Source organism: Panthera onca, chromosome C1, assembly GCF_046562875.1.
Source record: "Panthera onca isolate mPanOnc1 chromosome C1, mPanOnc1 haplotype 2, whole genome shotgun sequence".
NCBI classification, from domain to species: Eukaryota; Metazoa; Chordata; class Mammalia; order Carnivora; family Felidae; genus Panthera; species Panthera onca.
The window spans coordinates 163,631,429-163,645,877 of record NC_138346.1 but is presented as its reverse complement, the minus strand read 5'-3'; the positions used below and the strand labels follow the sequence as shown (position 1 = coordinate 163,645,877).

At 37.3% G+C, this 14,449-nt stretch overlaps 1 protein-coding gene across 6 annotated transcripts in view; it reads left to right on the top strand.

Moving 5' to 3' along the window:
* LRRC7 (leucine rich repeat containing 7) overlaps nucleotides 1–14,449 on the top strand; it is a 561,274-nt gene that overhangs the window by 501,226 nt on the left and 45,599 nt on the right. For all 6 annotated transcript variants that reach the window (XM_078451792.2, XM_078451793.2, XM_078451796.2 and 3 more), the window contains one exon: nucleotides 8,268–8,489. In XM_078451792.2, the coding sequence (XP_078307918.1) occupies nucleotides 8,268–8,489 (222 nt within the window). The remainder of the gene's footprint in view (nucleotides 1–8,267; nucleotides 8,490–14,449) is intronic.

The following is a 14,449-nucleotide window of genomic DNA, read 5'->3' as shown; positions in this document are numbered from 1 at the left end:
CATGACCTGAGCCGAAGTCAGATGCTTACTGACTGAGCCACCCAGGCACCCCCAAGGTCAAAGAGGTTTCTGTCTGCTTTCTCCTCAAGCATTTTGATGGCTTCTTGTCTTACCCTGAGCTCTTTCATCCATTTTGAGTTTATTTTTGTGTATGGTGTAAGAAAGTGGTCCAGGTTCATTTTTCTGCATGTCACTATCCAGTTTTCCCAGCACTATTTGCTGAAGAGACTGTCTTTATTCCATCGGATATTCATTCCTGCTTTATCAATGATTAGTTGGCCATATGTTTGTGGGTCCATTTCTGGGTTCTCTATTCTGTTCTTTTGATCTGAGTGTCTGTTTTTGTGCCAGTACCATACTGTCTTGATGATTACAGGTTGTAATACAGCTTCAAGTCTGGGATTGTGATGCCTCCAGCTTTGGTTTTCTTTTTCAAGATTGCTTTGCCTACTCGGGGTCTTTTATCATTCCATACAAATTTCAGAGTTGTTTGTTCTAGCTCTGTGAAGAATGCTGGTGTTATTTTGATAGGTATTGCATTGAATACGTAGATTGCTTTGGGTAGTATTGACATTTTAACAATATTTGTTCTTCCTATCCAGGAGCATGGAATATTTTTCCTTTTTTTGTGTGTGTCTTCTTCAATTTCTTTCATAAACTTTCTATAGTTTTCAGTGTATAGATTTTTCACCTCTTTGGTTAGATTTATTCCTAGGTATTTTATGATTTTTGGTGCAATTGTAAATGGGATTGATTCCTTGATTTCGCTTTCTGTTGCTTCATTATTGGGTGTATAGGAATGCAACCCATTTCTGTGCATTGATTTTATATCCTGTGACTGTGCTGAATTCATGGATCAGTTCTAGCAGTTTTTTGGTGGAATATTTTGGGTTTTCCATAAAGAGTATCATGTAATCTGCAAAAAGTGAAAGTAAGCCTCCTCCTGGCCGATTTGGATGCCTTTTATTTCTTTGTGTTGTCTGATTGCTCAGGTTAAGACATCCAATACTATGTTGAATAAGAGTGGCGAGAGTGGACATCCCTGTCTCCTTCCTGACCATAGGGGGAAAGCTCTCAGTTTTTCCCCATTGAGGATGATATTAATGGTGGGTTTTTCATATATGACTTTTACAGTCTTGAGGTATGATCCTTCTATCCGTACTTTCTTGAGGGTTTTTATCAAGAAAGGATGCTGTATTTTGTCAAATTCTTTCTCTGCGTCTGCTGAGAGGATCATGTGGTTCTTGTCCTTTCTTTTATTGATATGCTGTATCACATTGATTGATTTGCTGATATTGAACCAACCCAGCATCCCAGGTGTAAATCCCACTTGGTCATGGTGAATAATTTTTTTAATGTATGGTTGGATCTGGTTGGCTAGTATCTTTTTGAGGATTTTTGCATCCATGTTCATCAGGGAAATTGGTCTATAGTTCTCCTTTTTAGTGGGGTCTTTGGTTTTGGAATCAAGGTAATGCTGGCTTCATAGAAAGAGTTTGGAAGTTTTCTTTCCATTTCAATTTTTTGGAACAGCTTCAAAAAAATAGGAGGTCCCTCTTCTCTAAATGTTTGGTAGAATTCCCCTGGAAAGCCATCTGGCCCCAGACTCCTGTTTTGGGGAAATTTTTATTACTAATTCGATTTCTTTACTGGTTATGGGTCTGTTAAAATTTTCTATTTCTTCCTGTTTTAGTTTTGGTAGTTTATATTTTTCTAGGAATTTTCCCATTTCTTCCAGATTGCCCATTATATTGGCATATAATTGCTCATAATATTCTCTTCTTATTGTTTGTATTTCTGCTGTGTGGGTTGTGATCTCTCCTCTTTCATTCTTGATTTTATTTATTTTGGTCCTTTCCTTTTTCTTTTTGATCAAACTGGCTAGGCGTTTATCAGTTTTGTTAATTCTTTCAAAGAACCAGCTTCTAGTTTCGTTGATTCATTCTACTGGTTTTTTTTTTTTGGTTTCTATAACATTAATTTCTGCTCTAATCTTTATTATTTCCTGTATTCTACCGGTTTGGGGTTTTATTTGCTGTTCTTTTTCCAGATCTTTAAGGTGTGAGGTTAGGTTGTGTATCTGTGACCTTTCTTCCTTCTTTAGGAAGGCCTGGATTGCTATATACTTCCCTCCTATGACTGCCTTGCTGCACCCCAGAGGTTTGGGGCTGTGGTGTTATCATTTGCATTGGCTTCCATGTACTTTTTAATTTCCTCTTTAACTTCTTGGTTAGCCCATTCATTCTTTAGTAGGATGGTCTTTAGTCTCCAAGTATTTGTTAACTTTCCACATTTTTTCTTGTGGTTGATTTTGAGTTTCAAAGCATTGTGGTCTGAAAATATGTATGGTATGATCTCGATCTTTTTGTTCTTGTTGAGAGCCGATTTGTGTTCCAGTATGTGATCTATTCTGAACAACATTCCATGTGCACTGGAGAAGAATGTGTATTCCACTGCTGTAGGATGAAATGTTCTGAATATATCCATTAACTCCATCTGGTCCAATGTGTCATTCACAGCCATTATTTCCTTGTTGATTTTCTGTTTAGATGATCTGTCCATTGTTGTAACTGGGGTGTTGAAGTCCCCTAGTATTATGGTATTATTATCAATGAGTTTCTTTATGTTTATAATTCACTGATTTATATATTTGGGTGGTCCACATTTGGAGCATAAATGTTTACAACTGTTAGATCTCTTTGGTGGATAGACCCCTTAATTATTATATAATGTCCTTCTTCATCTCTTGTTATTGTCTTTATTTTAAAGTATTCATTGTCTGATATAAGTATGGCTACTCTGGCTTTGTTTTGGTGACTGTTAGCATGATAGATGGTTCTCCATCCCCTTACTTTCAATCTGAAGGTGTCTTTAGGTCTAAAGTGAGTCCCTTGTAAACAGCATACAGATGGATCTTGTTTTCTTACCCATTCTGTTACCCTCTGTCTTTTTAATTGGAACATTTAGTCTATTGATGTTTAGAATGAGTACTGAAAGATATGAATTTATTGCCATTATGTTGCCTGTAGAGTTGGAGTTTCTGGTGGTGTTCTCTGGTCCTTTCTAGTCTTTGTTGCTTGTGGTCGTTTTTTTTTTTTTTTTTTTCCATCTTTTCTCCCCTCAGAGAGTCCCTCTTAAAATTTCTTGCAGGGCTGGTTTAGTGATCATGAACTCCTTTAATTTTTGTTTGTCTGGGAACCTTTCTATCTCTCCTTCTATTTTGAATGCCAGCCTTGCTGGATAAAGAATTCTTGGCTGCATGTTTTTCTGATACAGCACATTGAATGTATCCTGCCACTCCTTTCTGGCCTGCCAAGTTTCCGTGGATAGGTCTGCTGCAAACCTGATCTGTCTTCCCTTGTTGGTAAGGACCTTTTTTCCCTTGCTGCTTTGATGATTCTTTCCTTGCCTGATAATTTTGTGAATTTGACTATGATATGCCTTGTTGATGGTTGGTTTTTGTTGAATCTGATGGGAGTCCTCTGTGCTTCCTGGATTTTGATGTCTGTGTCTTTCCCCAGGTTAGGAAAGTTTTCTGCTATGATTTGCTCACATAACCCTTCTATCCCTTTTTCTCTCTCTTCATCTTCTGGGACCCCTCTGATTCTGATGTTGTTCCTTTTTAATGAGTCCGATTTCTCTAATTATTAAATTGTGCTCTTTTGCCTTAGTCTCCCTCTTTTTTTCTGCTTCAATTTTCTCCATAAGTTTATTCTCTATATCACTGATTCACTGCTCTGTCTCATCCATCCTTGCCACTGTGGCCACCATTTGAGATTGCAGCTCAGTTATAACATTTTTTATTTCATCCTGACTAGCTTTTATCTTCACATAAAGAGATTCCAATCTGTTTTCAACCCAGCTAGTATTCTTATTATCATGATTCTAAATTCTAGTTCAGACATCTTGCTTGTATCTGTGTTGATTAAGTCCATGGCTGTCATTTCGTCATTTTCTTTCTTTTGGGATGAATTCCTTCATTTCATCATTTTGAAGGAAGAAAGAAATTAATAAGGTAAAAAACATTAAAATTAAAAACTTAAAAACAGTACAAAAAAATCAAATAAAGGATGCTAGATCCTAGGTGTGTTCTGGTCTGGTTGTTGAAAGGAGCTTGATAGATTAGAGAAAAAAGGAAAAGATAAGGAAAAAAAGGATAAAAAAGGAAAATGTTTGAAAATTTGAAAAAATGAATACAATAAGATGAAATGATGGAAGGAAAAAAAAGAATTTGAAAGTTTTACAAATAAGTAAAAAATAGAGTAGAAAAAAATTAAAGAAAAATATTTTAATAGAAATGGAGAATAACAATAATTTTTTTCCTCTTTTTGCATTCAAGAATAAAAACAGAAAAAAATGAATAGATGGACCAGCAAACAGACTGAAGTACGATTAAAATTACATTGGTTTCCCTTAGAAGTTGAACTATGAAACACTTTATAAACTAAGCAGGCAGAGAGACTTGTGTTGTTCCTGAAGAGTGAGTTTGGCCCAGTTGGGCTGGGCTCCATTCTCCACTAGATAGTGCTGTTTAGCTTACTGGGGTGGATTGTTGTGGCACATGTAGGTGTGTATGCACATGCATGGGAGAGGTGAAATTGGTGTCACCCAGCTACCCAATCTCTAGTATCAGAACTCTGTGCTCTCCCTAACCAGCAATTGTGCATCCCTCCTTTGTCTCTGGCTTCTGTCCACTTCCTGCTTTTACACTGTGACCAAGCCATCAGCTTGCCAGGCAGCTCCTCCCTCCTGAGTTTTATCTCATATGTGACTGTGTTTCCCAACCCCTCACTTCTGAGGGACTGCAGCTTTGACCTACTCAGACCTTCTGGGTGAGGGTCTCACAGAGCAATGGCCAGATGCCAGCCCACCCTCAGGAATGTTTGGGAGACCACGCTGCTGCCGATGCCCAGAGACTGTAGCTGGGTGCCAGTCTGCCCCAGAAAAAAATCATGCAATCATGTAACAGCAGCATTTCAGTGATTATGGAAAATCACAACACACATCTGGTGCCAGGCTTCCCCCCTTAACATCCTTGTTTCAGTACCAGTGAATGTGATAGTCTCTGGGGACCATTTGGGACCTTTACCTGTGGAGAGGCCGCACAGCCTCTACCAAGTTTCCTCTCAGCAGGGGAACTGCCTCTCTCCATGTGTCCTGAGGACCCTGAAGACCTCTTTCTTTCTGCTTCTGGGGATTCGCCCTTCCCACCAGAGCACCACCAGGTACCAAGCTGCAGGGTTGCAGACTCTGCACTCCCCCTGTTTATAGAATCTTGATGGAATTTAAACCCTCTCCTTTCTAATTTCTCCCTTTTTTGTTCAGTCCTTTGTGTACACTTTATTTTCTCTCTAGCTGCTTTTGGGCATTGTAGGTGCTTTCTGTATTCTCTCCCCCTCGCCGTCCTCTCTCCACAAGCAAAAACAGCTCCCTGCCCTGCACAGCTCCTCCTCTCCCCCGCCAAGTCACCTCTCTGCACTGCATACCTGCTGAGTTCTCTGGTTCAGGTTGTACAGATTGTTGTGTTAATCCTCAAATCAGTTTTCTAGGTGTGCAGGATGGTTACATTTCAGGGACGAGAGATGCAAAAAAACTTCCATGCTATTCCTCCATCTCTGCCCCTCTAGATCCCTCTAAGTTTTTCTGGGTGTTAACAATTCTTTGCTTGTCTATGTGATCACTTTCATTTAAACTGATGGTGTTCCTCTTTTCCACTGGCTCAAGCACTGACTGAAGACCCATGAATTATGACAGTGGAGGTGACAAGCAGGTATAAGTGTAAAATCAATTTATTGTTCCATAGCCAGGTTGTACAGCTTCAGTTGGCCTACATCATCAGCTCCTCTAACTCCAGGAAATCAATGTCTAGCTATGTAACTTAGCATAGCTTAGCATGCCAGTGAGTTCATTCAGAGTATAGCAGCTCAAAATGTCATACAGCTTATCGTGGCTTTTCTCTCCTACCGAACAAGAGAATGTGAAATTCTATAGAGGTAAGAAAGAATTAAACTAAAGACAAAAATTTGACCAGGAGGGTGTTCAGTCATCAATAATAGCTCTCAAAGTTGCAACATTTCCTTTCATTTAGATTTCTGAGAAGGGAATAGGTGCAATAAATATATTTTTGCCCTTTATAAAGCTATCTTAGTTGTGTTTATGATGTTATAGTTTTGCCATTCTTGGTTAGTTGTGTTGGATAACGTTGGATTGGTAATTATTTTCACATTGTGCTCGTTTTGCCTGACACTCTTTTTTTGCATCTTTTCTTCCAATTTTTCATGACTGATATATGTTTACTGTTTCTGAATGTAAAAAATTGTACATGATAATAAGCTAACCAGTTGGGGTCTAAATATATATTCAAATGGTTGTTTACTTTGCCATTCATATTGTGAGATAATAACTTTGAGTATTTTTTTACTGAAATCACCTTTTGTTTGGAACCAAGCAATATGCCTCCCATCCTCTCCAAATGATTTTCCATGATCACTATTTTCTTATGTCTCACACTCCTCTTTTTTTAAGAATTTTTAAAAATTCAAATTAATCTCTTCCTTGAATACATGTTTAATAATGTTTCCTTTATTCCTCCAATCTGATTTCTTAATCAAAAATCTTGATTAGTCAGACTTTCCTAGCTAATGAATTACAAATTTGTTACTAATAGCAAAATTCACAGCCTTTCCTAGCTAATGAATTCTAAGGTAAAATTCACTTTTGAATTCCAAATTATCTACCCTTAAAAGATCAACAAAAAATAACTAATTCAGGAAGTAACCCCTCAGATGTTTTCCATAGTAATAGGTGATGTACCAAGCACAACAGTAAAACATATGTTTAAAACTATTAATGATAAGCATTCACTTTCCATGTTAGACCTCCATGTTAAACTATACATAATTTTGAAAGGTGTATGCTAGGTTACCAGCCCACAAGCAGAACTGCTTGGTTGGTGGAAAAGGTTTCAGAAAGAACGACTCAAGGAACCAATGCTAGAACAAAGGCAAGAAAATCAAAGTGAGCACAGAAGCAGTGGTATGCACCATATCATTTGAAGATTGGAGACCAAGTGAACATGTCTTCTCCCTCCAACAGCCACCCTTAAGAAGTAAAAAATGATCTTTACTGGGGCAATTGGTTGGCTCAGTTGGTTAAGCGTCCAACTTCAGCTTAGGTCATGCTGTCATGCTCATGAGTTTGAGCCCCACGTCGGGCTCTGTGCTGACAGCTCAGGGCCTGGAGCCTGCTTCCAATTCTGTGTCTCCCTCCCTCTCTCTGCCCCTCTCCCATTTGCACTCTGTCTCTGAAAAATAAACAAACATTAAAAAAAAGTAGATTGCTTTACATGAGGTACTAATAATCTCTCTAAAACTCACAATGGGATGATATGCATGCAGAGCTCACTTTGAAGACCTTTCCATATCTAGTGCCTCCATGAGTTAGAGATACTCACAAGAATTTATCATATCATTCATTTTCAATGTGACTTAAAGATTCCCAAAACCATACTCTTGATTTAATAATGCAGAAAATGAATAAATACTGATTAAACTCACCTGAACAAGCTCACTATGCACTGTGGCACAATGGAATATATACACTTCAATTCTTTTGCTACAGAATTAGGAACTGGGTTCTGTCATTCTCCCCCTGATGTTTCCTATACTACATCTCTCTCCCTGCTGTTATTCAAAATAAAATGCCAGAGGGGCGCCTGGGTGGCTCAGTCAGTTGAACGTCCGACTTCGGCTCAGGTCATGATCTTGCAGTGAGTTCGAGCCCGCGTCCGGCTCTGTGCTGACAGCTCAGAGCCTGGAGCCTGCTTCGGATTCTGTGTCTCCTTCTCTCTCTGCCTATCCCCCACTTGTGCTCTGTCTATCTCTCAAAAATAAATAAATAAATGTGAAAAAAAAATTTTTTAATAAAATAAAATGCCAGATAGAACTCCACTTTATTTTTAAGTTGTGACTTCTTTTTCTTCTTCAAATTTTTCAGGGATAATTTTGCTCCCTTAAAATCAGGGACAAAATAATCTGTGGCAAGACATTAAATGACTGTGAATGTATTTATTGCAACCTTGCTCCAGTATTAACATTTTCACAAACCACAGTAGGCAGACCCTTACTGTTTTTCATTATCCTTTCCAGCAGTGGCTCAGAGCCCAAATGATGCCACTTTACCAGAGAGGTATTCTGTACGTGTTTTCTACTTTAATCACATCCTTTCAACACCATGAATCTTCGTCTGACAAATTATCTTCTCCACAGGCAGGAAGCCACATCCAGACTTTGATGGGGTCCCAAAGCCTTCAGCATCGGAGCCGGGAGCAGCAGCCATATGAGGGAAATATAAACAAAGTGACCATCCAGCAATTTCAGTCACCATTGCCTATTCAGATCCCCTCTTCACAGGCCACCCGGGGACCTCAGCCTGGACGGTGCTTAATTCAAACTAAAGGGCAAAGGAGTATGGATGGATATCCAGAGCAGGTGAGAAGAGTTTTTATAATTGATGAAGTTTCAGGGAATGTTCAGGGCAGTCCAATGAATCCATAGTTTACCTTCTCTCATTTATGTAGTCTGGGACAAATTAATGCTGTCACCATGTTGAATGGAGTGGAGCATTCTTTGTAGGGGTTTTCTCATTATTTTCAGTGGTTAAACACTACAACACATAAAAATTGATTGTTGATAAAATTTCCTTTTCACATAAGGAAAAACTGATGAACTGGAAGTTTTTCTTGTTTATCCTACACCATCTACTCAATTTCAACTCCAATTTAGCTCTATTGCACAGCTTTTGAATATTAGAGTCAGGGGATTAAGTGTATTTACCAAGGCCTCTGGTGAAACTGACAGTGTGAAACTGTGGGACAGTGGGAACCTTTTTTGAAAGTCCTATCTTCTGATTGTTGAATAAGACAAAGATAAAGCTTTACTCTGAAGAAAATGATAAAGATCAGTTTGAACGGAAACATTTCTGAAATGCTCCAAAAACTACTGACAAATACCAAGTAGCACAAAAATTGCTTCTCCTTTGACGTATCTAAAATTAGGATTTACTTTTCCATTACAGAATCTGTTTTTCTTCCTTAGAACCAGAAAACTGAATAGGATCTTATCTATTAAATTATATTACACTTAGAAAGCAAGACATTAAGATCTTAATACTCCCATAAAATTAATTTCTTTTATTTCATTCTTCAGATAACTTGGCAAAGCTCCTACTGACTTCACCAACTCCTTAATATGGTATATAAGGATTTCATTTTATTACTGCCTACTCTAAGCTTCACATGTTACCCTACCTTATTTTCTGAACATCTCAGACATTACCTTCGTTCTCCAGTTTTTTTCTTTTACACTGTTAATAGCCACTCATGATTTGGATCCCAGCTGCTCTAGACATTGCCTCTATTTCTTAAAATCCTTCTTGAAGCTGAGATTATGTCTTAATCATTCTCAGAATCATTGGCTTTTTTTTAAAGACAATTTTCTTCCTATCCTGCCTTGATCTAGGTCAAGTGTTGGATTTAAGGTAATAAGGTAAATAAACCAGAAAGGTGCCTTTAATCAGGTTATGATATGATGTTTTTAATTCTCCAGAGATTCTTAAACATTGATAAAGTTTTAAATTATGCCTTATTTACAGGCACCTAGAAGGTTAAAACTTATTCATATTTCCTCTCCCACAAATATCATAACCTAACCCAGTTCTCTGATTTAGTTGTTTCTATTAGCAGCTACATGATCTTTTTTTCACCTAGAATCAGTGCATTTAAAAATTCACTGAGATCAATGCCCTTTTTTACCAACTTTGAATAATAGGTTTAGTGAGCACCGTAATTTTAAAGACTTTTTTACCATATTTCTCAAAAATACATAAATTGTATAGTTTGACCAATGAGAGGTTTACTAAATTCTACAATTATATACTAATTAAATTTAAAACATCATGATTCTTTTAGAGAAGGTATTTGTAGTTGCTTGCAAATGTTTTGATCCAGGTGCCTTTCAAACTGAGAGGTAAAAACTGAAACATTCAATGGCTTTGTTAAGAAAGGGACTTAAGCAAATTCCTCTCAGCTTCCCAATTTTTTCTGCACTGGTTTCAGACTGAAATGGTTTGGAATGCTGAGATTAAACTTTGGATTGACCATGAGAAGCCTAAGGAGTTTTTAAATAATGAGCACTAGTCCCCAAACTATGCTTCCCATTCCCCTGAGCTATAAATCTGACATTTTCTCAAAACTTTTTTTCACAATTCACTGTAACATTTTATCTACCACCGGTGGTATGCTAGATTCATACTGGATCGTTACTTTCCAACTCCTCCTTCAGTGACATCACACCATAGGATGAAACTATGGGCATAATTACACCAGGGAAATTAATAAACACTACAAATCAGGCTATCCCTTACCCTCAGCCAGCTTGTAAACATTTTCCAGCACACCACCAACTACTACACTGTTTTCTTTCATCTCTTTTTTTCCCCCTAACTTCTCCACCTCTTCACCTAACCCCATAGCATTCAGGAAAGCGAATACTAGGGGTGGGTCTCAGAATTTGGAGTTGAGTCTCATGTTAATGCTTATTAGTTGTGTGACCCTGGCCAAGTCATTAACTCTTTCTGAGGTTCTGTTTTCCTCCTTATAAAATGAGAACATTACCACCCACAAACAACGTTCCAAAGATTTTTGTAAAAATCAAATGATACAATTCTACACACACATACACACATAGTTAGCCTGGCACTGAGAGTACAGAAATAGGAAATAGAAGAGGTAGAAATACATTTTAAGAATTAAAATATTGGAGGGCACTTCATGATATCAGTCCCAACCTCCCTAATCTACAAACAGAAAATCAAAGCAAAATAAAACCAAAAAGAGAGAGAGAGACAAAGAGGCTGAAAAAGGTTATGTATATCACTCTCATAATGAAAATATTACATGTATTTTTTATTTTTCTGGGTTATAATTCCTTTGAAAACTCAGACCTCTCCAATGTGTGTGTGTGTGTGTGTGTGTGTGTGTGTGTGCGCGCGCGCGCGCACGCATGCTTTAACGACTTTTATCCCATATTTAACAAGGGAAAAAAAGCGAGAAAAATATTTAAAATATTTTAAAGCTATATAGTTTCACATGAAAACTATAGAGTAGTGATTGAAATGCAAAGATCAAGGAAGTAACTAAAAATTTCTAATGTGGGTTTCAGTCATATAAATCAAGACACTCTATTTTAATAACGCATTTCTAGTGGTGCAGTTAAAAAGCCATAAAGAGAATAACAGAGTTTTCTTAAGTGATGACAACAATGTTAGTTTGGCCAAGTACAGACATCTCCCAGCTTACAATAGATTGACTTAACGATTTTTCAACTTTGATGGTGCAAAAGCAATACTCATTCAGTAAAAACTGTACTTTAAATTTTGAACTGTGATCTATTCCTGGACCAGCAATATGCAGGACAGTACTGTCCCCTGAGGCTGGGCAGTGGCAGTGAGCTGCAGTCCCCAGTCAGTCACAGCATCACAAGGGTAAACACCGATGCACTTATAACCATCCTGTACCTGTGCAACTGCTCTGTTCTCTTTGTTAGTAGGGTATTCAATAAATTTCATGAAATATTCAATACTTTATTATAAAATAGGCTTTGTAATAGATGGTTTTGCCCAGCTGTTGGCTAGTGTAAGTGTTCTGAGCACATATAAAGTAGGCAGGCTAGGCTAAGCTATGATGTTCAGTAGGTTAAGTGTATTAAATGCATTTTATGACTTATAATATTTTCAACTTATGATGGATGTATTTGGATATAATCCCCTTGTAAGTCGAGGAAGATCTGTACAGTATGGAAAAAACCTAAATCATTCATAATTTTTAAGTGCAAGGAGACATTATAAACATAGTATAGAGAGACTACACAGCATGATGAAGCACCATAATTTCTATTAAAGTTTGGAGATTTTACATTTAAAAAAAACTAATCATTTTAAAAAATAAAAATAAAAAAGGTGTGGGGCACCTGAGTGGCTCAAATTGTTGAGCATTCAACTCTTGATATTGGATCAAGTCATGATCCCAGGGTCATGGGAGAGGCTCTGCCTTGGACTCCACACTGAGCATGAAGCCTGCTTAAGATTCTCTCTCTCTCTCTCTCTCTCTCTCCCCCTCCGCCCCTCTCCCTGCTCCTGCTCTCTCTCTAAAAAAATTTTTAAAAATTTTTTTAAATCACTTATTGCAATGCTATAGTTGAAAAAAAATCCAATTACAATGAATATAAATTTTTTAATTTAAGGAAAAGAAATCTGAATGAAAATAGGAAAAGAAGTGACAACAGTTACCATACATTGAGTGTCTGCTATGCTAAATATACTATATACATTAGCCCCCCCCCCCTTATTCATATGGGATATATTCCTACAGTGAATGCCTGAAACCATGGATAATATCGAGCCCCATATATGCTGTTTTTCCCATACATACAAATCTATGATAAATTTTAATTTATATATTAAGCACAGTAAGAGATTAACAATAATAACTAATAATAAAATAGAATAATTATAACAATAAACTGTAATAAAAGCTATGTTAATGTGGCCTCTCTCTCTCTCAAAATACCTTATATTGTACTCACTCTTCTCGTGATGATGTGAGATGATACAAGGCCCACATGATGAGATGAAGTGAGGTGAATGATGTAGACATTGTGACATAGTGTTAGGCTATTATCAACCTGCTGAGGATTAGTCAGAAGGAGGATCATCTGATTCCAGACCACAGTTCACTACGGATAAATGAAACCATGAAAAGCAAAACTGCAGATAAGGAGGGACTACTGTATAGTATATATGTCGTATATACTATGTATATTGTTTAATGTTTATTTTTGAGAGAGAGAATAAACAGGGGAAGGGCAGAGAGAGAGAGGAAGACAGAAGATTCAAAGCAGGCTCTGCACTGACAGCAGACAGCTGACGCGGGGCTCGACCTCACAAACCGTGAGATCATGACCTGAGCCAAAGTCAGATGCTGAGCCGATGGAGCCACCCAGGTGCCCCTATATTATGTATCTTAAACACAGGCAGGGCTTCAGGGGTGTGTGACCAGTGCAGTTACACAAAGTCTTGCACTTAGAAGTACCTCACACTTGGTTTAATGCTCTGCTGTTGCCATTGTGTCATTAGTAATAATCATTGAACAAGGAGACTCACATTTTCATTTTGCACCACTAAGTATATAGCGGGTCCTGCTTACACATAATGTTTTATCTAATCATCACAATAACCTTTTCTTCTTTGTTGTAAATGAAGAAACCAAGGCACGGAGAAAATAAGTAACTTGTCAAAGGTATAATTGGTCAAGTTGGAATTTTAACCTAGGTTTGTCTGACTCAAAACCGAAGTTCTGTGTCCCAATTCAATTAACCACATGACCTCAGACACTTGCCCGCTGTGGCCTCAGTGTCCTCTTCTGTCAAATAATATTAATTAAATCTGCTTCAGCTACAATTCAGACTTACAGAACTGCCTTATGCAGATGGAGTGTTGACTTGAACTCACATGAGCACTTCCAATGCTTTGAAAATCAAAAAGTACTGAATAAATGGAAAGTTTTATTATTAACAAAAACATAGCTCTGCATCCCTTAATGTGACCTAAAGAACTAATGCATTTCTAATCTTATTAGAATAAATTCCATATAGCAATAAGCATATATAATAAATGCCACCACTGAGGACATTGAATGAATTAAAATGAATGTCATTTTTTACCTGGCCAGAATTCTTAACCTTGTTTAACCATAGAAAAGCACTTAGTAAACTTTGACGTTCCTCCTCAATGATGAAACATCTTAACTTTCAAACCACCTGCCACAACAAAACAGGGCAAAATGTCCAACAATTCTAATTTAATGCACTTATATTTACATATTTATTTTTCAGAGGTGTTGAAAATCAAGTCTGTTTTCAACTCTAGGATTAAATTAAATAAAATATATGGAAGTAAATTTTAAACCATAAAGTGCTACCCAGATTCAAGTCTATTAATTTCTATAGACTATAAATCTGATTTCTAATAATGGATGTTCTTTTTAACAAATTATTTACAACACAAAACCATGTGCATATTACTTGAAGTTCATTTTCAGGGGATTTTACTTAGAAAAGAGATTTCAATGCATAAGCCATCTTGACTATTGACAAACATAATAGAGGATTTGAGTCAGAGTTACATTAAGCAGTGGAAGAGTCTCAGCTCTTCCCTTTGTTTCCCAATCCTAGTGAGGATCCTAGCCTTACCATCCCCTGTACCGTACAATACTGTATATTGGTTGTTCTCAACCTCAGCTGTACATTAGAATCTGTTCAGGAGCTTTAAAACTGACACCTTGGCCTCCTTCCCAAAGAAACTAATTTCATTAGTCTAGATGTGACCTGGTTAA